The sequence below is a fragment of the Oxyura jamaicensis genome, chromosome 7 (genome assembly GCF_011077185.1).
Source record: "Oxyura jamaicensis isolate SHBP4307 breed ruddy duck chromosome 7, BPBGC_Ojam_1.0, whole genome shotgun sequence".
Lineage (NCBI taxonomy): Eukaryota > Metazoa > Chordata > Aves > Anseriformes > Anatidae > Oxyura > Oxyura jamaicensis.
Window position 1 is genome coordinate 6,669,328 of NC_048899.1, and position 22,229 is coordinate 6,691,556.

The 22,229-nt window shown below is 40.4% G+C and overlaps 1 protein-coding gene across 12 annotated transcripts in view; it reads left to right on the forward strand.

The window, feature by feature from the left end:
• UNC80 (unc-80 homolog, NALCN channel complex subunit) overlaps nt 1-22,229 on the forward strand; it is a 127,706-nt gene that overhangs the window by 34,975 nt on the left and 70,502 nt on the right. For 5 of the 12 annotated variants that reach the window (XM_035332012.1, XM_035332007.1, XM_035332010.1 and 2 more), the window contains exons 17-25: nt 782-948; nt 1,660-1,761; nt 2,685-2,899; nt 3,419-3,525; nt 4,829-4,988; nt 9,527-9,699; nt 16,530-16,742; nt 18,937-19,108; nt 21,763-21,896. In XM_035332012.1, coding sequence (XP_035187903.1) covers nt 782-948; nt 1,660-1,761; nt 2,685-2,899; nt 3,419-3,525; nt 4,829-4,988; nt 9,527-9,699; nt 16,530-16,742; nt 18,937-19,108; nt 21,763-21,896 — 1,443 coding nt within the window. The remainder of the gene's footprint in view (nt 1-781; nt 949-1,659; nt 1,762-2,684; nt 2,900-3,418; nt 3,526-4,828; nt 4,989-9,526; nt 9,700-16,529; nt 16,743-18,936; nt 19,109-21,762; nt 21,897-22,229) is intronic. The other 7 variants (XM_035332017.1, XM_035332018.1, XM_035332014.1 and 4 more) reach the window with 5 other exon arrangements.

Below are 22,229 nucleotides of genomic sequence, written 5' to 3' on the forward strand. Positions count from 1 at the left end.
AAAGTTGCTTTTTCACTTGGGTGTGACCAGTGAGGCTTTGCAGTGAAGAAAGAATTCACTGTAGTGAAATACCATGAGCATAGCAAGTTTTTTGTTGTTGAAAGCTTGTTATTAAGTTCCTAGGCTGGGAACGTTCAGAATAATGCAGGCTCTTTTGGCAAAGTTCACAGACTGAAAACCAGGTCCTGTAAGTCTTCCCTCTGCCCTCCTGACCTCAGAGGTAGAGATGACTTGCCACATCACAGATCTGTATGAATGTTCAGAACTAAAAAGAGCCTTGAGTGTAGGAGTAGGCTGGGGAATGAGTCACTCTTCTCTCTTCCCATGATGTAGAGCTCTAAAATAATTAAGAAAAATTCCAAGACACCTACTGGTTTTGAAACAAAACATGCAGTTTTTTGCACTATGCTTTCCCTCCCACCCCTTCACTTGGCTTTTTCATGCTTTTTAAGATTATGGGCTAGATGAATGGGATAAAACAGGCTTTAAGCCATCTTTGCAGCTTCCTCATCTAGCCTCTGATCCCCCTACATTTGCTTCAGCCCACTGCAGAGCGTGTTCTGTAACAATAATGCTCCTCACTGTCTGCTTCTTCAGAGCACACTAAATGGCAACTTTGCCAGCTTTTGATCTCAGCCAGAAAACACAAGCCCTGTACACAGAGACATCAGACAACAACCAAAGGAAGTAGTGGCCTGATGAAGTACCTTAAAAACTATTAATTCTCACAGCTTCTCCACAAACTGCAAACTGAATTCCCTTTTCTTCTCGTGCTTCCCAGGGCTTGTACTGTGATATCCGTCAGCTCGTCCAGTTTATCAAGGAGGCTCATGGGAATGTCTTTCGGAGAGTAGCACTCAGCGCCCTCTTGGACAGTGCTGAAAAGTTAATACCAGGAAAAAAAACAGAGGAAACAGAGCAAGAGCAGAAACCTTCAGGGAGCAAAAGGTTGGTGTCTAGGAGGGAGAAGGCAAATAATTAATTTGCATATGGCTGTATGACCATATGCAATGAACACAATTGTAGAAAGTCCAGGGGCTTGTGTGTTTTCTCTTCAGAGCTTATGTTAGTTCCTGATGTACTGAACTGTCCTATGGCAGCAGCCTCCTTTAAAATTTAATGAACTGAGACAGTCATAGATTTATAGCAAAAGATGTTAACCCTCGCACAGAAGATGTTGAAGAGAACAGCACAATGGACACACTGGGAAGAGAAAAAGCTAAAAGAAGTAAAAAGCGTAGTGTCAGTCCCACAGCACTGCGTGAACATAGCTTCAATGTGTGTCACGCTGAGGAGGTTAGTGTTGCTTATCTGACAGGTAAACCCTGGTATAAAACAAGTCCCAGAAGAAATCTAAACCTGACAAGCTTCTTTATCAAAAAGAAATTTTCTCTTCTGCTTTGAGGCTTGCCTTATTAAAATGCTGTGAAGGAGGATTAAGAAAGCTGAAAATCTCCTAAAAACGTTGGGTTTGCCTCTAAGTGCTGCTGCCTTTTTCAAGAATGACATATAGAGTGACAGTGAGTTGCTGAAGAGATGGTGCATCTCTAAAGCTGTTTCAGTGTTCAGCAGAGCTGATTTCTGTGTCATGTAGCTATGTGTTGACCACGAGGTGGACCATCCATTCACTTTAGCTGATGATGTACATTGTCTGTGTAGGTCCGAGGTGGGAAGCATCATCATCGACAAAGGTCAGGCATCAGCTGCACCCGATGAATGTCGCAGTTACATCTCAAGCCGCCCAATGCAAACTCCAGAACAGTAAGTAAATATAATTTCACTGCATTATTGTCAGCAGCTTCCATCTGGGATTAGTACATTGCATATTAGATAACTGGCATATAGATAACTGCTGTAAGGCATTGCATATTTGAAGTCTCTGCTGTCCAAACAACCATGCCATTTAATATTGAAGTAAACTTAATTGGTATTCCTAAGAATTTCAGAAAATTTTATGAATAGCTACTGGTCTCCTAAGTTACTTTGGACAAGTCTTTTAACTTCTCCGTGCCTCTGAATACCAGTCTGTTTTGTTAAAGTGCTTTGAGATGCACTGTAAGAAGACATTGCTTGCACAAGGGCCTGAGCTCTATTATTATGTATCGTCCTGCATTTTCTGAGCCTGCAAAGTCTCTCCCTCGCTGAGACTGCAAGGATAACAGAAAGGCCTTTATTGTTGTGCAGAATTACGGCAAGCTGTTCTGCTCTGAGCCCTGCCACAGCCACAGGAGATTGCAAGAATACAGCAAAATATGCTGACCCCATTCCAATAAGTTAATGAGAACTGTGACTCCAACAGATTCACAAACGGCTATCATGATGTTCTAAAGCTCTTCAGTACACACACTTGTAGAAACCACCAGTGTAGTCTTGTCAATATGGGTTGTTTTGACCTAAAGAAGATGATTTGCTTTTCACTTGTAGGAACAGAAAATTGGAATGACCTGTACAGTGGGCAAGCTCTTCAGGGTAGAAAAGATTGTTATTATGTGCCTTGAACAATATTGAGCAAGTTGTCAAACTTGATTATGTCCCACTGAGAAGAGTATGTTTGGAATTCAAAATGTAACAACCTCAAAGAATAGAGAGGTCAGGAGGGGGGGCTGTGGGAAGGAGGCCTCATTCCCCTAAGCATCCAAACTTCACTGAAGTTCATTTCGTGTTCTGCATCCATTTTCTTCCAGTGATGAGCAAATCCAAGGTGCTGTTCTGGGACGCAAGGACTTCTGGCGAAAGATGTTCAAGTCACAGAGTGCAGCAAGTGATACCAGCAGTCAGTCTGAGCAGGACACATCCGAATGCACCACTGCTCACTCTGGAACCACTACAGACAGGCGCTCCCGCTCCCGTTCCCGACGAATCTCCCTTCGAAAGAAACTCAAACTCCCCATAGGTAAATGTATGTCTCTTCATATTCTATATACATACTGCATGTGCAGAGAAACACAGATAGATCTATCTGTCTTACGATCTATTAACACAGTTCCTTATTGTCCAAGTATACTGTATATTCTCCCAAGACAAGGTGGGGAATACTGCGTGCTCTCTCCACTTTGCAAATGGAGAACTGAGGCAAAGGGAAACATAACCAATCTACCAAAGGTAGCAGAGAGTATCTGTGGCAAAACAGAACACACAGTCCATGTCTCCAAAGTAGTATGCTAGTAGCTTAATCTTCCAGGCATTGAAGAGAAATAATCCAAATAGTATTTGATAGATAAAACATCATTTACAGATTTCAGGACTCAGCCTTGCATGGTAGTTAATGCATGTAACATGAAACGGTTTCCTTCCCTTTACTTCCCTTTTCCCATATCCTGGCATGGCTATTTCAGAGGATATGTGCACAATTGATAGTAAAATTGGTTCTGTTTGGAAGCATTTTCAGAACTGTTCTGAGTAGCTTATTCTGCAACAGGGAACTGGCTGAAGCGCTCCTCCCTCTCTGGCCTGGCTGATGGGGTAGAAGATCTCCTAGATATCAGCTCTGTTGACCGTTTGTCTTTCATCAGGCAGAGTTCCAAGGTAAATGCATTACACTCGGTTGCAGAGAGCTTGTAAGGGCAGGATCTGTCTGTTGGTAGCTGTCCCAGGAAACACTCTAATCAGGGTTGGCATTGTAGTCAATGTGACAGAAGTCTTCAGAACAGAGAAATCAGAATTTGGTATTGGACTTCAGTACCATAAGGGAGTCTCACATTTAGGTGTCTATCCACTTCTTAGAGCAATACATAAGTATTTGTGTCAAGTATAAAGAGTCTTCAGAGTAAGGGCAAGGAGGAAAGTATTTGTCCTGGCAATGGACATTACAGCACTGCTGTTCTCTGAAAGCAAGAAAGTCTTTTATTTCCCCCCTATACTCTTACATCTTCTCCACCACAGTCCTTGCACAGTAGAAAAAATAGCTTCTACATAATAGGATGCGTGTTCATTATTCTACCAGTCTATTACTTACTTCTGTCTGTGAAAAAGCGTGGCAAAGCTCCACCTTTTGCCATTCCATGTTGCAGGATTTCCAGATCCTGTCTGTCTCTAAATGCTGATGCACTGCCTTCTGCAGCAGATGCAGTATGTCGTCTCCTCCAGCTCCCTGCAAGTGACAACATTCTTATGGAAAACAGCAGCTTTTCCTCTTATCTTTAAATAAAAGTGGTATTGACTGGAGACAATCTATATTTGAACACCTTTTTTTTTTTTTTTTTTTTTAATGTGTAAGCTGTCCTGTACTTTATAATACTGGAAAAATACTGAGGAGAAGCTTTAATGAAGCACTACCAATATTCGGTATAATATTGAAGCGAATGATGTTGCCAGGGTGTTTGGGAGATAAGAGTATAGTTATCTGATAATGAAGTTCAGAAAGCAGTCTTGGTAAAAGAGGATAAGGTCACAAAGTGTTAAGACCTTGTCAGGAAGAATGATGGAGCTGATCCTCTGCACGAGGGACGTGATGATGGTGGCTGTGGTATGTGAGTAGCTCCTTGTAGACTCTTCTGGAATGCGAAGAAGACTGGGTTAAACCTCCACTGTACTTATCTGTCTTTGTTCTTTGAAAGAGAAATGCAGGCCCTGTCAATACACTTAAGTTTTAACTGTTGGTCATGTTTCTCCATGCTTTGTGCCTTTACAGCCTCATGTGAAAAACCAATCCTTTAAGCAGAAAGCTTAAAAGATTAAGTGCTTCAGCCTACGTAAGTCTGTGCAGAACCACTTGTGTTGCTCTGGTGATCCACTGTACTCCTGCACTGCTGTAGATGCTTTGGTCTTCTTGCTTAAACGTGAGATGGTGGCATGACACAGCCTGACCTGACCCTCTGTCTTTGCTCAGGTGAAGTTCACTAGCGCAGTGAAGCTGTCGGAAGGAGGGGGGCCAGGAGGTGGCCTGGACAATGGGCGAGATGAAGAGGAGAATTTCTTCAAGCGTCTTGGTAAATGGCGCACCTGCCGAAGACACCCATCCAAGCTTCATCACACAGAAGAAAAAGATGGTTAGAAATCAGGGTTCTCGTCTCCTTTTTTCTTTCCTTTTATTTTATTTTTTAACCTCTTTCTTTCTGTATTTCATCCCTTTCCCTTTTTTCCTGCTTTCTCCATAGTTTTGTATCCATTCTTGCCTTCTCCAACTTTTTAGTCCCTGTAACTGTTTTCTTTCCCTTCCTTCTTTCTTTCGTTTTGATTTAGAAAAACCTCTAGCAAAGTCATTTTTTTTCCAGACGATCCAAATAAATTATGCAAATACAATATTTGGGCTTCTTAAATCAAATTGAATTTGATCAACACACTTGAAAAATTAATGCTTGCTTCAAAGCACTGATTCAGTTTGAAATTAGGTGTGTAAATCTTTCATTGCCTAACATAACAATGGGTATTCCATCAGTTCTTTTGTTTTTTTGTTTTTTATTTTCCAATTTGTGACCATTTGACAGTTTTAGCAAAGATCAGCACTGATGAAATGGAAAACCCTGTGCAAACCTTGTTATAATTATCTCTTTTCTTCTGTGTTGCATGTCTAGTGTCTGCATACCATTCGTTAGGGATGCTGTCCCTTTTTCTTAGCACACAACATAATGATAACACTACTTTTCCTTTCCACAAAAGTATATTTAATTGCAATGCATTTTCCAAATCAGCAATGTTTAAAAAGTGCCTTTATGAATAATACGAGGTCATGATATATTCTCTTTTCAAATGTCATGCAGCCATTCACATGCTCATGTCCTCGGCTCAGAGTTCATCTTTGTTGTCAGGAAGACAACCTTGTATCTTGAAGTTCTATTCCTGTTTTTCAAAACAAACAAACGCCTCCCAAAAACACATGAAAAAGTGTAGCTTTTCTTTTTTACCATGACCTCTGTAGCTTTACATTAGCTGGTCTATTCTCTGGTGTTATGTTTTTTATTTTCTGACATTACACTTTGGCACTGCTTTGCATGTATTTTACCATCATCTGTCCCAGACCTGCCATGCAATGTGTGTAAGCCATTGTTTAGGCAAGTGGTATTAGCAAAGGATGAGCATATCTCATAAACTGGTCATCATTCCACCACTGCAGAAACACTGGTGGTGGTTTTCAGCCCATCTCCCAAGTTAAAAATATGTTCCTCTAGAAGGACATTGCCTCAGCCCAGTAGCTTTTTGTATTGTTTTAGCTGAAGGTGAAAACACTGACAATAGAATTAATTGCATTGTTTTCCTCATCCACTACTTTGCACTGACGTGGGTGTGAAATGCTTCCAACATCTTTTGTCCCAGCCTTTGCTGGGAACAAGCAACTCTGGCAGCAAGATCTTTAGACTTCCACAGCTGTTTCTATGCCTCTCGTATTGTGTTTTGCTTCATATTTTCTTGCAGGTAATACTGTTTTTTCACCTTGATGGTGCTGATTTTTCACCGCTGTGAGTTTGCTTTTGTCTAGAGTGCCTTTGTCTTGATTTAATCACACAGACTTAGTCTTGGCCCTGTGAGCAGCAATAGCCTTGCTCCATGTGTGTGGCAGATCTTAAGTCTATTTAAAACTCAGATGACACATAAATTATTGACTTTGTGAACTTTGGAAGTGTTGTCCACATTTCAGCCTTCTGTGAATAACATCAGATTTTGTCTAATCAGTGGCAAGAACTTGAGACTTTTTATAAACCTGTGGGAGAAGAGATGTACATGACACATGCTTAGTTTTGACATACAAGCGCATTAGAAATGGGATAATAAAAACGGTGCAACTTACCATTAGCAAAAATATTAGTTTAGTTGTACATACCTGTGTGTATGTACATGTACGTGCATTTTGAAATCAATGTGAGGCCTTTTCAGGTGGTTTATGACACAGTAGAACAGGATCATATCTGGTGCTTTCCCATTTGCAGTGCTTCTGTGTATTCCGTAGAAATGAACATGTTTTATGTGTTTATGGAGAGGAGAGCAGCAGACTGTCAAGATGAATGGGTGTACTATTAGATCCCTCAAGGTATGACACTGAAGTATTGTTTTGGAACATATTTCTGCCTTCCCATTCCTGACATTCATGATGCTATGCCATTCCTGTGCTCATAATTTTCCATGTGGTACTTCCTCTTGTGTTTTTGGGTTTTTTAACACAGTGGACAAATTTAAAAAGAAAACACAGGAATACCTTACAGTTAGTAAATATACAGATATTTTAACGTATAGAATAATTAGTCACATCGTTTATGAATTGTAATCTTCATTGTGATACATCATCTAGACGACTGGAAATTCTGTCTGTGTCAGATATGTATGTATGCATTTGTGTGCGTGTGTATGTGTTTGTGTATATATCTGTATGTGTGCATATGTATACATATATATACACATAAGTATATGCACATTCATGCATAACAAATTGTTTAATGATCTTTATACTAAGAACACAGCATATATACGGAAGTGAGTTACTGTATGTTTACATGAGAGCCTTGCTGTTTCTTCAGCCACTTACTGAAGACATTTTCAGTGACCACAGAGATTGCCCAGGATGTTCAAGCAGTATGGGTGAATCACAGCACATACTTGCTCCAAGGGACGATATTGCATTTACCCTGGGAGCATCTCTGGGGGGACAGGCGCTTGGACACCCAGCGTCCTCCTATGCTGGAAAATGATCTTGAGGCCCACTGGGTGAGATTCCTGCAGGGTTGAGTCACACTAACCCTTTGTAAGCCAGAGAGAGCTCCCCTGCTGACAGCAAGGCGTAGCAGAGGACAGCCATCAGCTGCCTCTGAAGGATTCCCTTGCAAAGCATCAACAGAAGTGCAAGGCTGGGACCGCAAAGGGCTGGAGTGATTGACTAGGTAGTACCACTGACCCCAGGTGGACAAAGATCTTTATAGTGGGTTGTTCGGGAGGTGCCATAGGCAAACCTTTATTTATCAGAAAGTCAAGATTCAGTTCTTTATCTCGTAACAGGTACAAACCCTAACAGGGCTCTGCATACAAAACATTTTTCTACCTCAGACATAAGTTAGTGTTACAACAGGCATAGCAGGAAAGCTCAGGGAGGATTCTACAGGCTGTAAGGAAACATGAGGAGTTGAAAGAAAAGGGTATTTGTGCCTGCTTATTTATGTAAGTGTTCTGCCTGTTCTTTCTACTTTGTTTGTTTGTTCCATTTTGATGAAGTATTTCCCAACATAGGAACATTTTGTTTACTGGAAAACTATGTACAGCTTCACAGAGAGAAAAACCACAGATGTTGTAAAGAAGTCTCTTGATATTTGATATCAGGGGGAAAATGAAGATAACACATTGCCATTTTCTGTTGTGACTATTTGTAGTGGATGACTGCTTTCTAAGTAATTCTGGGAACTGAAATCTCAATGGGACTGTGAATTTTCAGATATTATTCTTTTCTGATGAAGGAAAAGTCACAAAGTTCTGTAGAGCTGACATTTTGCCTCTTGTCTTCCAAACCCATGTTTAAAGCAAATCTTGAATTCTTCACTCAGTGTTGTCTTCTTCAGTGCTTTATCCTTGAGTATTCTGTAACCTTTTGTACTTTCACACCTAAACAGAGAGAGTATTGTAGATAAAGACCAAAAAACAAAAACAAACAAAACAAAACAAAACAAAACAAAAAAAAAAAACAAAAAAAAAAAAACAGAAGCTGACTATTCTTGTTTTGGCCAGCCACTGTGGCCTTAAAACTTGTTTTGTGACTTCTCATCTGTGTCTTTCTGTCACTCTCAACTCTGGATACAGACTGCACAATGATCATCTGCATTAGGAAGCATTAATTCCAGTCTGCAACGGGATTTGTCCATCTACCAAGTGACCTCAGTATGTGGAGTTTGAAATCATGCTTGAAAGAAGCCCTAAAGGGAATTGCTAACTTTATTCTCAAAAGGAATTTGTATGAGGGAGCCTTCCATCCCAAAGAACGCAATGCACGTTAAGGGAGAGACGTTGGAATGATGGAAGATGCCTAGAAACAGAGTCCAGTCTCACTTTGGGTGTTCTGGTCATTGCAGAAGATGTAGGCATAAAAATTAGACAATATGTGATTTCCACATGGAGCATTTATATTTACTACTGATTTTTATGGCCTATTAGATGATAGAGTATTACTTAATATATGGACAATTAGGTTTATGTATGCTTCACTTTAAAGTTAGAGGTTGATAGAAAAGCAAATAAGGTAAGAGGGTATTCAGGAAAAAGAGACAGTAAGCATGATTTTCTGTAATAAAGAAGTGGGGAGGAAGGGTCATGTTCTGGTTCACCTATGTTGGAGTAGGTTTGGGCTTTCCATGCCAGTTAGGGCAGTTGTTTTGAGCAGACATCAGCGTGACCAACACCAGAATCTGTCTCGCTGTACACCTATTTCATGGAAGTCATGAATAGTTTAAAAATGGCCCTGTTATCTTCAAGCTAGTACGTCGAGGTGAGGAAGGGATTTAGACCAAGACTGTGCTCCTCAAGATTTTTGTACGACTATTTTAATTGGTGAGAGACTGTGTTCCTTTCTCCCTACCCCTCCCTGCAATCCCCTCTGTACTCTTTACCTCTTTAGGTTGCCATAGCTTTGATGATCATTTGACCTCCAACCAAGAAGGAGGAAAGTCCAAGAACGTTGTGAACCTGGGAGCGATCCGCCAAGGGATGAAGCGCTTTCAGTTTCTCCTGAATTGCTGTGAACCAGGCACTATCCCTGATGCCTCCATTTTGGCAGCAGCCCTAGATCTTGTAAGTCATTCTTTGGTTTGTTTTTACCTGCTGAGTGAGAGCATATGCATACGTGGTGGTCCGTTGTCATTCACTGATGTCGGTCGTGCCCACGCAGAAAGCAGGTAAAGCATTTATAGCAATGCCAACGTGTGGTGCTGTTAGCAGCTGGAGTTTTAGCACCCATGACTGGATGAGCATGCAGAGAAATTGGATCTTTTTTTATTACACAGCTCCGCACAAATAGATTATTGCTAGCACAAAGCTTTTTTATTGTCAGACTTCAAATTTTGCTCACAGCCGTTCTGCTTCTGCTCCTACTGTCAATACTAACCTTCAGAATAAGGATTGAAGACTAAGTGACTACCTGGGGAGGCAAAGTAATCCCACTCAGGAGTTCTGATAGAGTTATAAATACACTAGGCAACATTAAACTATTAGTCACCAGAGCCAGTCAGTGGAAAAAACTTCAAATGCTGCTGTGCGTGCTTTTAAATGCAGGTACTGCTAATTTGCAGATCTAAGACACATAAGTGACACAATTCAGTCCCTCCTGCCTGACAGTGAGTGTCTCTTCTGTACCTCCTTCCTTCCTTGCCTTGCAGCTGCTTTTTTTAACAGTCTCTTCTGTTTATAAAGCAGTGGCTTTCAGCCTGTGGTTCATGGGCCAGTGGGGCTCTGAAGTGATTGTGAGAGGGTGTGACAAAGACAGCCAAGAAAAGCCATCCAGTTATTTGTAACTTGTCTGCACAGTGTTCTTCTACTTCTGTAAGTGTTTGGATGTCCGCAAACTGAGAAAGGTTGAAAGCCACTGTTCTCAAAGCATCCACATCCTCTATCCCATTGTCTTCCTACTTGCTACTTCTTGCCTCTTAAACTGTTGTGCCATTTGTGCTCATACTCAGTTTTTTTGCTCACTGCTGGAGATGCCAGACCTATGGACTCCCATTCTGCTAGCGCCACGCTCTGAGCTGTGCTGTCTTGTCTGCTCCATAGTTCTGGGGGTGATACACTCTGTGCACCAACTCTTTACATCATTCTTAACCTTGCATCGCTAGGTTGCAGCTCCAAGCAAGTCTGCCTTAATATTGGCCAAAAGTCACTGTTGCTATCGCATCACAGCTAGTTCTACTCTTCGGACTGCTTCCTGTCTCTCTTACACTGGACAAATGTTTTCTTCACTAGTTCCCACTTCTTGTCAGGGTTTGTTGGCCCTCTGGCTGAAAGCTATGCAAGGAGTTGATGGTTGTGAAGTCTGTCTTACAGCCTCACAGCCAGAAGTGGTTCCTGCCAGTCAGGGTTGCACTGAGCTTGGAAAATGGCTTGGGAAGATAGTCACCCCTGCTTTGCGTGCTGCACAAAGACAAAATCATTCTTCAAGGCTGCCAGGCTACTACTACCCTATTGCACACGGGCAGGGAGAAGTCATTGCTGTCCAGTATGCCACTAAAACCCTTCTGGGGATGTGTTACTTTGTGTGCTTATGCATCAGCCTGTAAAACATGGATTTGGCAATTATTTCCTTATTGCCTGAAAATGTCTTAATTATTTTTTAAATTTTACACATGCTTAAGCCACGGACCAGCTTATTGTGTGCCTATGTATGAAGTCAACTGGAAATTACTGATCTAAGTGAATGATGTGAAGATGTCTGTTCTGACTTCCCAGGCTGGCTTTTACAAAACAGAGTTTCACTCTGTTTCCTTTTCCATGTAATGATGCAGATGGCTTCAGTGAGGGGCTGCAGTGTAAGGTAGCTCTCTGGCCGGAGCACGTGGTAAGAGAGCAGCCTTGTTAAAGTCTGGCTATGAAGGCTAGTCTGAATAGTGTGTTTGTTGGTCTACAGTGACTCATTTAAAATCAGTAGAATCAAAATTATTATCGTGATTAAAGTGTTGATTTCACTACAGCCTCTGTGCATATGAGTATTAATACACGCATATAAAGCACTATAAAATTTTAGAGGATTTGGTAGTATTCGTAAGTCAAGTCAGTACCATCAGCATATTTTAATTCATTGCTGGGTGGATTTCAGTTCTGACAAGTTGCCTTTGGAGATCGTCAGGCACTTATATTCTGTATTTCTCTATTTGTTATCAGTCTGCAATCATCTAGTGAAGGCAGAACTGTAGCACAGCATCTGCTGTGAAAAATTTCTAATACTTCCCAAGGTCATTTAAAACTCTGGACCAAGGCCTTTTCTTGCTACTTTTGACTGGGATTGTGATACAGAGCAGAAAAGTAATACTAGAGCTGCCTGATTTTTTTTTTTTTTTCTTTCTTGGACTTCTATTGTGTGGTTTCAGAGAGGGTGTGACCTGATACAAAGCACAGATTTTTACGTTATGTGAGTTTGTAATTCTGCAGCCTAGTAGCAGGGAGCCAGATAAGATGGCTTGAATGAACTCCCCCTTCAGAAGATATGCACAAAGTGGTTATGTACCATGAAGCAGAAATTTGTGACATCTATTGGAATGCACACATGCCTTCTCCTGTTGTCATGTTGTCTTCTGTTGTATGTTCCCTGTAACATCAGCAATCTGAGAATGAGACAACGTAAAACCTGTCTGTCATTCCAGTGGCCATGATTTGGTCTTTTTCTCTACATTTTCTCATTGCTTTGCCTGCACATTTTCTTTGGGCTGTATGAAATGCTGTGCACAGGAGTATCATTATGGAGTAGCTATGGATTTGAATGGGAGCCCAAGGTTCTGGGATCAGTGTTTCTAGAAAGTCTGCAGCTAAATGAAGGAAACCTTGTTCAAATTACGGACTTTGGAAACTACTTTCAAGTACCCATTCAGCTGGCTTTTTTTTTTTTTTTTACAAAGTATTGAGATATGTGGAAGTTAGGAAGTCGCATGCACTGCAGGTTTCAAAAGATGACAGCTTGTCATCTCACTGTACCACGTAATGGCAATGTATGCTGTTATGGAAAATTCCCATCTTTTATTTCAGTAGAGCACCCAGCGGAAAACATTCTGTTTTTCTAACTTCTGTTTTCAGGCTTTGAAGTAATATTTGGAATCAGGTTTGATGTGAATTAAAAGCTGCTTAATTCATTTTATCCAGCCTAGTTGCTATGGAAACCTCTAAAAATTAAAGGCAAAATACTCCAGTTTCAGTTTTCATAAACTTTTTCAGCATACTCTTTCATGCATATTTTGACAAGAAATTCCATTCTTAAACGGACTTAAAGATCTTTGATCAGCTTGGATGTTTATACAGGTTTGCCACAGTGACTTAAGGAAATTAGAACAGTGAAACAAAGGCTACATCCTTATGGAGATAATGATTTATTTATACATTAAGCTCAGGATTTACTTAGAATTAGAAACCATGTAGTTAACATATTTTCCCAGAAGCACCACCCATCCTTGACTGAATTTTATAAAGCTGCAAGCAATTTATGGCTTCGCAAGCATTTAATGACACTTGATAATATGTTGCAGACAGTTTCATCTCTATGTCACTAGCTGAAATCCAGACTTGGCAATACTAAAACTGAATTTCTTTCCCTTATAAGAAACTTTGGAGGTTGGACGGCAAATAATACGATATTTCAGTCTGGTCAAGTTTCTGTAAAGGATTCCAAAAGGCACTTTATAAAGTGCCTTTATGAAGTGCCTAGCACTTTATAAAGAAGTTACCTAAATTATCCTAATTAGACTAGCGTAAATGACTCAGGTGGGAAAACATGAGCTTTCATTTGATGAGTTTAGCAGAGTGATGCTTACCACTATTCCGCTTCTCCAGTACATTCTTGAGAAGTGTGGTCTGATCTGTTCTAACGTGTATCTCTTATCCTAGCAGAAATGCCATAATGGTACTGCTTTACCACAGGATTGAGAGGACCTACCAAGGAGTGGGAGGGCAGATTGAAAGTCTAAGCTGCAAGAACAGGAATGCTTTCCAGTATCTTAACTGCATGTAACCAGAGGCCTCAGGTGGGCTCCATTGTTCCCATGTCCCTGTTTGGATAGGAGAAATGTTTGCCCACAGGAGGACATAGCACCTGGAAGGAAATCAGAGATGGCACTGAACAGGTCCCCACAGCAGATGACTGGCAATGGAAGCAAGGAGTTGTGTCACGGATTTTACTTGACTGTTTTTGCATATAATCAGAGAGATTTGAACTAATATTTTTGAGGCAATTCTCCTAGACTTTGCTTAATAATTCACTCATGACCTGTTTTCAATACATGTGCTTGGCTACTTCTCATGCCAGACTTAACCTCACGGCTAGACAAAACAGAGCTATCCAGACAGCAGCTTTTGAGAGTACGTGCATTTACTTTATGTACTTTAGAAGTAGATTGTTGCTATTTTGCCTTTTTTTTTTTTTCTCGTAGAGACCAGTGGAAATAAATTTTTGCTCAAAGTGCCTTGCAGAGTATAAAAGAGGGCAAAAGAAAATTACTAGTGGTTGATTTGTTTTATAAAATTCATTGTCCTTGAAGCCAAAACTGGACCTAAACACTCTGTGGTCATAAATGTCTCCACAATCAGCTGTACTTGAACAGTAATGTGATGCTATAAATTTCCAAATCCATTCTGTATTTGCTCCCTCCCACCCAGGTCATTGCTTTTGCTCCTTTAGTACAAATCAGGTTATCTGCTGAAAAGCTCCATTGGGAGTACTTGAAATTTTGTTAAGAAAGTGGTGGATTCTTATTCATGTCAATTTAGGCAGTACAAAAATAATTCTCAAAAGGCAAAGCAATAAAGTGTGTCTAATATTAAAGGTGGACTTGTGAAAGGTTTCACAGGCAGGGACAGGCTTGTGAGAGTATTGCTACTGTGTAAAGTTTTGATAGTGACCATGGTAACTTGTGTTCTTTTCAGCTATGCATCGCCTGCCTGATTCATTTCTCTCCATTTGTGATGTGTTTTTCTGTGGTGTGAATCCATCCCTGTCCATTCTGTCACATCTTCATCTTTCTCTTTCTGCTGCTTCAGGTTTCACTGAGCCTCAGGTAAGCAATCACAAGGAGCTTGTGCCCCGTGTTGTTCAGAAAGTCCTCTCTCATGAAAGGGGTCTTTACAATGCTTCTGAATTCGGAATTCCTGTGCCAGGACACATTCCTCCTGCCCTCATACCCTATCCTAGATATGCCCTTTTAGTTATAGTAGTTGAGTGTTCCCATAACCCTTACAACATGTCTTTACAAGATCCCTGTATGCTAAGAAACTGTGATTTCATGAGTGGTGAATTAAAACAGGAGACCAAGACTGGGTTTCTATCTTTTCAATGCTTAGATGTCTCCAGCTCTGGTGAAGGTTTTACTGTGTGAGAATAAGAAAATAAAGTCCTTACCTGTTTCTGTGTTCCATATTTCATATGGACAACAAGCAATCTGTAATGGTTTTTCAAGCTTCTATATAGGAGTTTTGTTTCTGGTTGCGGATGAGTGTCTGACTTCAGATTTCTGCCTTCCTGGTCAGAACATTGGGTCAGCTTTAATGTTCATCCTGTTCAAAAGAATTGCTGAAAGATGGCTATTTTCTTCCTTCATTTGAATAAAATATAATCAAAAGGCTTGTATTTTATTCAAATGATGGAAGAAAATAACCATCTGTGGTTTTTAGCTGCAACAGGATATTGCATCAGGAAGCAATTTAACATATTTTTTTCTTGTTAGTTTAGACAGCACATAGTACTTTTTCTTCTTTTTCTTTTTTTTTTGACTGTCTCCTAAAAGGGATGACTCTTCCATCCTGTTAGGAGTAATTTTTGCAGTACAGAACTTCTTAAATCAATTCCCAAATTTTTGGAGCATTCTTTGAAAATTTCTTGCTTTCAACTTTTGATTAAAGCACTATTGGAGGCACTATTTAATAATGTTATACAGACCAACTAAAGTTGTTCATGGACAATAGTTGAAGAGCCTGCCCGTATAAATAGATGCTGATCTGTTTAAATTATCTCATTAAAGCTACCAGTATCTAACTGCATACAACACGTGTTTGTGCTCTGTAAAATCCCAGCTAGGGAACCTTCAAAGCCAACTTGTGAATTGTGGACATTGTTTTATTGTTAGTTTTAAAACTTGTGGGCCACAGGGGTTTTTGCTTGTGAAAATTGCAGGAAAAGGGGTTAAGATTAAATGGAAATGAGGAGGAACATTTAATTTTAGTCACTTTCCATGGCTTGTAAAGACATTATTTTGAACACAGCTGTAGACTGCTGGGAAGAAAGCTCCTTCCTGAGGTTAAGCTATCCTTTAGGAAACAAATTGCAACACCTCCAGGGATGGGGCATCCACAGCTTCTCTGTGCAACTGATTTATGCCAGTAAAGGATTTCACTCTCCATATCTGCTTGTTATGAGGGCAAAACAGCACTTTTCCTAGTTTAGCAAGCCTGCATTAATGCTTCCACTCCCAAGCTGCACAAGCAAAACTTAACAGGACAGATGCTAGGATTTGTGAGTCTATCCTACTAATTGTGTTTGCACTATTTGCAGGCTTACTAGAGAAGATGAAAAGAAAACTTGACTCACTCCTCCAATAGAAGTGTCAGATAAACACTTCTGCTTTATGGCAGCTATGTGGTTTCTGAAAGAAAATGTTATAGCAAGGGTGGTGAAACAGAAGATTGTTTATAATGTGGCTCTTTTTGCCCCGTTGGTGGTCCAGCTAAGCATGACTACTCAACCACTATGGGCCTTGATTTTATTAGCTTGAGGTGAGATTCATGGCAGAGATACTGTTTTCAGACTTTGGAGAGATCACTCAGTCTGTATGACTGCATGGCAAGCCTGTGAAGTAATTGAATAAAGCACAAAATCCTTTAATATTTGTTTTTCCAAATGTATTTGTATTTAAGGTGTTTTCTTACAAATATTTCAGGAAGCTCCTGTAGTAGCAAGAGCAGCCCTGTTTCTTGAGTGCGCACGTTTTGTTCATCGCTGCAACCGTGGCAACTGGCCCGAGTGGATGAAAGGCCACCACGTGAACATTACCAAGAAAGGCTTGTCCCGTGGACGTTCTCCTATTGTCGGCAACAAAAGGAACCAGAAGCTGCAGTGGAATGCAGCTAAGCTCTTCTACCAATGGGGAGATGTAAGAGCTTGTTTCTCTTCTATTTACATTTAAATGTAAACCAAAATGTAAAGGTAATTTGATCATCTGCAGGATTTCAGTTTAAGTAAAATGTGGACTCACGAGCCTCCTTTCCAGATTGCACTTCACATCCTGCCAAGATCAGCTCTTCTAATCAAAATGAACATTGTTGGAATGTAGCAGTGACCCTTCCCTTGTCCTTGCCGTGATCAGTCTGAGGATCCTTTCAGCCCACTCTCCTACCTCCAGCATTAGTGTATATGAATACTTAAGGAAGAGTAAGAGCAGTGTGTATGATAATACATGCTCTCTTTCTAGCTTCCAACTCTTTTAAAACAGGCCAGGGCTGTTTGGGCTAGATGTGGTGCTGTGCATTTAGTAACCTTCAGTGGATTTCTTCAAGGTACTTGTCCATTCTCTCTTTGCACCCTTACAAACTGTTAGCACTCATCATTCTTTGGCAAGGAATTCTGCATAGCTACTGCATGTCATCTAAAGAATTGAGCTTGGCTTCTTCACGTTTTATTTGATCACAATCTTTTGCAATATGTGATCAAGGCAGTTGCCCTGCCTGGTCCTGTCAGTGCGCTTGCAGTTTCTTTGGAAGTCCGTACCTGCTAAAGGTCTGATGCTTACTGCAAGTCATTTCACACAATTAAAAATACTGGGAGGAGTTCCTTTGACCCCAGGGTACCTGGTATGTATGTCTAGCTGGAATTGAGCTTACTGCTTCTCACCTCTTTACACAAAACCAGTCATTTTTACAGAGTGTCATGATCAAAAAAAAAAAAGGGGGGGGGGGGGGGGCCAGGTTCTCCATTCTCCATTTGCTAGGAAATCCAACAGTAGTTAAAGATCTATGATTGCTTTAATGTAAGGCTGGAGAACACGGTGTAAATAATATGTGACAGATTGGTTATTGCTTTGTGGAGACACAAGCAGACCATTTCTTACTTAAATGACTGAAACATAAAAGGGAAAAAATAGAGAGATGTAGAGTTTATTTAACAATATAAAGATAACTGAGATAACAACTATTGGCATCAGCTTGCAAACCACAATAATACCACCTTTTTCTTTTTGTGTAGCAGTCTACTCTCTTCATTGTTGCTGGATTTCACAGGAACTACTTAATAACAAGGAAGAAGAGCTGTAATGGTGCCTTCTTTGCGAGCGTTTATTTGTTTCTGCTTCACTTGAGCTGAGACAGGAAAATTACATAGTGCTAGCATGACCATCAGTTCCGACTTCCAGAAGATTCAGAAATCTTTAATATCTTTCTCTGAAATATGCAAAACCAAGAAGGCCACAGGGCAAGTGTTGGTTAAAACACTGTAATTAAACACATTTCCTCCTTCACAAAGTGATATCACAGGATAAAGTTTTACATACTTGTCTGTGTTCTCTTTACCTATCTGCAGCAAAGAAAATCAAAAGCTCTGAAGTGTCTTAGCAGGAAAGCGTACTTCTTGCTAACACACCCTTATCTGTAGCTTTGCTGACAGCACCACAAGGGCTGTTTACATGCTGATAAAGGTGCTAACAAACAGTCACAAATAAACAGTCAATCCCCTTCTAGAGAATGTAACAGTGGAAATTCAGTCTGCCTGTCTTCCTTATGTCAATCCCCTCTACACCATTACCCGTGCACCTTCCCAGCTTTTATGGGCATATGGTCAGCTGGTTGTTGGGAAGTGGATCAGAAAATCTCTTCTTTGTAAATGGAAGCAGGCTTTATCATGGGCATGCAACTGTTTTAGGGAGGAAATGTGGATTGTTACTGGATTCTTAAGCCACGGGATGGTTGTTTGAACAGAGAATATACATTCTTAATAGAAAGGCTTGGCAAAAATCTGGCACATATATATTGAGGGAAGAGAGAGAAGTGGAAGAAATTCATACAAAATACTGACCTATTTGTCATTTCTGTTATTATTATTTGACACAATCTGCAAAAAATCTCCTGAAATCTGGCAGTTTTCAAATTTTGGTTGAAAAAAACAGGGAAGTAAATAATGGTTTTGGTAGCAATTACTCTCTTATCATCTCTTTGTTTATTTTACTGCATTTGCAGACAACAGAAATGGAGCTAGGACATTCTCTTCTGGCTGGAGCATCTTCACAGGCTGCAAGGACCACCACTGAGTTGGGCTAAAATTCTCACATTGTGCTTTCTCTTTCTCCCTGTCTGCAGGCAATTGGTGTTCGCCTCAACGAGCTGTGCCATGCTGAGAGCGAGAGCCCTGCCAACTTGCTGGGCCTCATTTATGATGAGGAGACCAAGAGGCGCCTGAGAAAGGAGGATGAGGAAGAAGACTTTTTAGATGACAGTAAGGAGACTCCCTTTACTACAAGAACCCCCGCTTGTAAGAATCTCTGCTTTAGGAGCACTTAATTTTTCTTTTCTTTTCATCTTCTTGCCACTCAGCTGTATTTCCCAGTCCCTCACCTCCACCTCAGCTTCTTTCCCTGTTCTTTCTGTGCCTAGATGTACAACATGACGGATAGGAGCACTGGGAAACTTTGAAGGAAAAGAGGGGCAAAAACAGGTAGTGAGTTGTAATTCCTGTATAGTAGCAAAAACAATTATAAGCAGGGTAATAAATTATTTCTTGAGTCTTGCTGTCATTCAAATGTCCGAAGTGCTTCAGACTCCCATTCTTTCCAGTTATTTCTGCCAAAGTATTTTTGTAGGATTAGCTGCTTTTCTGTTTCTTAGCATTGAAGAAGAGTCATCTCCTCACCTGATAAAAATTGTCACAGCTCTGCCAAAGGCTTTTAGATCTTGACTTCACTATATTTGCCTGATTCTCAAGCAGAAACTTAGCACAGTATAAAAAGTATCATTAAAACCTGTGTAATAAGATGACTAAAATACACACATTTGTGTGTGTATGTCTGTACATGAGAGTGGGAGGGAGGTGAAAAATCACTGGTTCTTAAAGTCTAGATAGGCATACAAATCATAACACAGTCGGTGAATCAAAATAAGTTAAGTCAAAACAGATACTGTCGTAGGTGAAGGTGGTAACAAACATTATGTTTTCTCCAGAAACCATTTGTATCTATGTCTGTGCCATAATGTACCACTGCCTGTATACATGTACTGTTGTTTGCCATTGGATATAGTGTGCTAGCGCTGTTTGTGTATCTTCTGGTTTCATTTTCTGTGGTTGTAAGTTTGTTCTTACTGAATCAAGGTCAGCTTTGGGATAGAGGGAGCAGTGAAATGGCATTTGTGGGAAATAATGCCAAGACGAGGTATTAGCACTAAGCTTCGACTTAGATACGTGCCACTAGGTATGTAGTGTGTCAGCCTTAGCAGCAACATGAGCCTGGGTTCCAGATATTATATTGGTTCTTAAGGAGATGTATCCAAAGCAGGAAAGTGCACATAAGGTTTTTCCTCTCCTGCACAATGAATGGCTTTTGAAAGGTGAACAACTGTATTCCCATAATCAAGAGATGGAACAGGCTTTCTTGTCCCTGTTCAGCCGCTGATAGCAGGCACTCATGGAGCTGCTTTAACAGGGTGGCCTAAGACACGGAAACAGAGAGCAGGTTGTGGTCTAGAAAGCTGTATAAAATCGCAAGTATTTCTCTGAAAGCCAGGGTATAGATAAAAGATATACAGTTTGCTTTCTTGCTGTAGGCAGAGGTTTATCCTAAAGCTGCTCTGTGCACTGTAGAAATTGGACTGAGGAGCATAAAACTTTCAGTTTGATATTCCTTTACCTTGTACATCTCATCAGTTCAGGCTATTTTAGTCCCTACAAAGTCCATCTCCATTACAGGTAGCACATAGAGAGGAATAAACAGGCTTCACAGAATTAATCTGTTTTTATCTGATGCCTTCAGTGTCCTCTCATTTGTCTGGTTTGGACTGTTTCTTTGCAAAAAATAATTCGATTATACACCAGGGAAAGCAAGCAAAGCCACAGATTTCTTTGAAATGCCTGTAAATGGTAATATCAGGCAATACTAAAAATGGGTGTGGTTAGTTATTGGCACAAATAATTTTTATGTACTTTTTTTACTGTTCATTATCCAAAATAGTATTTCTCAAATTTATGAGGCATCAAAGAATGCTTCATAACTTTTCAAACTTGGATTGCTTACAAAGCATAGGACTTTTGAAACTGATTGTCTAGACACAGTTGAAGCAAAACTTCAAGTATTTGGATAATCCTTTTCACAGAATCACAGAATATTAGAGATTGGAAGGGACCTTGAAAGATCATCTAGTCCAATCCCCCTGCCAGAGCAGGAATACCTAAATCATGTCACACAGGAACACGTCCAGGTGGGTTTTGAAAGTCCTCAGAGGAGACTCCACAACCCTCCTGGGCAGCCTGTTCCCTTCTCCCTTTGTTTTAGGTTAAGCACTTAAATGTATAACTTAAATAAATAGTTCGATCTTTAAGGTCCCTTCCAGTCCAAATCATTCTCTGATTTATTCCTTAATTATCTCTAAATCGCACTTGGATTCTATGCACAAATAAAGAAGCCTGATTTCAGAGGAGACTCTTTTCCAGTTCTCAAGGTACTAACCAATATTAGGCACAGTACATTTTTACTGGCTCGTTGTAATTCCACATATATTTTGAGATTTTTTTATGTATTTACATAACTGCAGATGTCTGAATGTAAACCTCTAAAGGGACAGAAGGGTATCTACTTCTTCACCTGTACTAATGTTAAATGAGAAGGTTTATATAAAATGCTGTAAGATTATATTAGTTTAGTAGATTCATCACTATTTACTGTAATAAATAAAATAAAACACTATACCATGCTGGTACTGTAGCATGTGTTGGTAAATACGTGGACCCATATTTGTATGACTATGAGCCTTTTCATGTAGGAATAGTAGCATAGATAGAAGTCTGGATTTTCTTTTTCTTTTTTTTTTTTTTTAGTGCAGCTTGTATTGTGCACCATGCATGAAAATGTCCATCACCTCTTGGTTCAAGATTTTGCATAATCTTCTTGCTTACCGTAGAAATATTGTTTTTCCTAGGCACTGTGAATCCTACCAAATGTTGTTGCCCTTTTGCACTGAAAATGGCAGCCTGCCAGCTTCTCCTGGAGATAACCACTTTCCTTCGAGAGACCTTCCCGTACATGCCCAGGCCACGCACTGAGCCTCTTGTGGTAAGTGAGCAATGGAAGTTGGAGAGGGAGATGTGCCCACAACGTCACTGCGCTCTGTGCCTTTCTCCAGAGAGGTTTGATGGGGTAATAACTCAAGGAAATTTCTGATTCAGGAAGAAAAGAGCCTTTGTCTGGTGAGAAGATGGGCAGGGCACATCACATGTGTTGGTTAAGATAAGACTGGAGAAGCACTGGAGTATGCACTGGAAGTCCAGGAAAGCTTCAACATAGAGAAGGCAGCAGATGGATTGAGAAACTGTGGAGGGGACCTGAGAGGTGTGGGAGATGGACTGCAGCAAATGTCAGCTCAAGTGCTACATAGCTAAGGAGGAG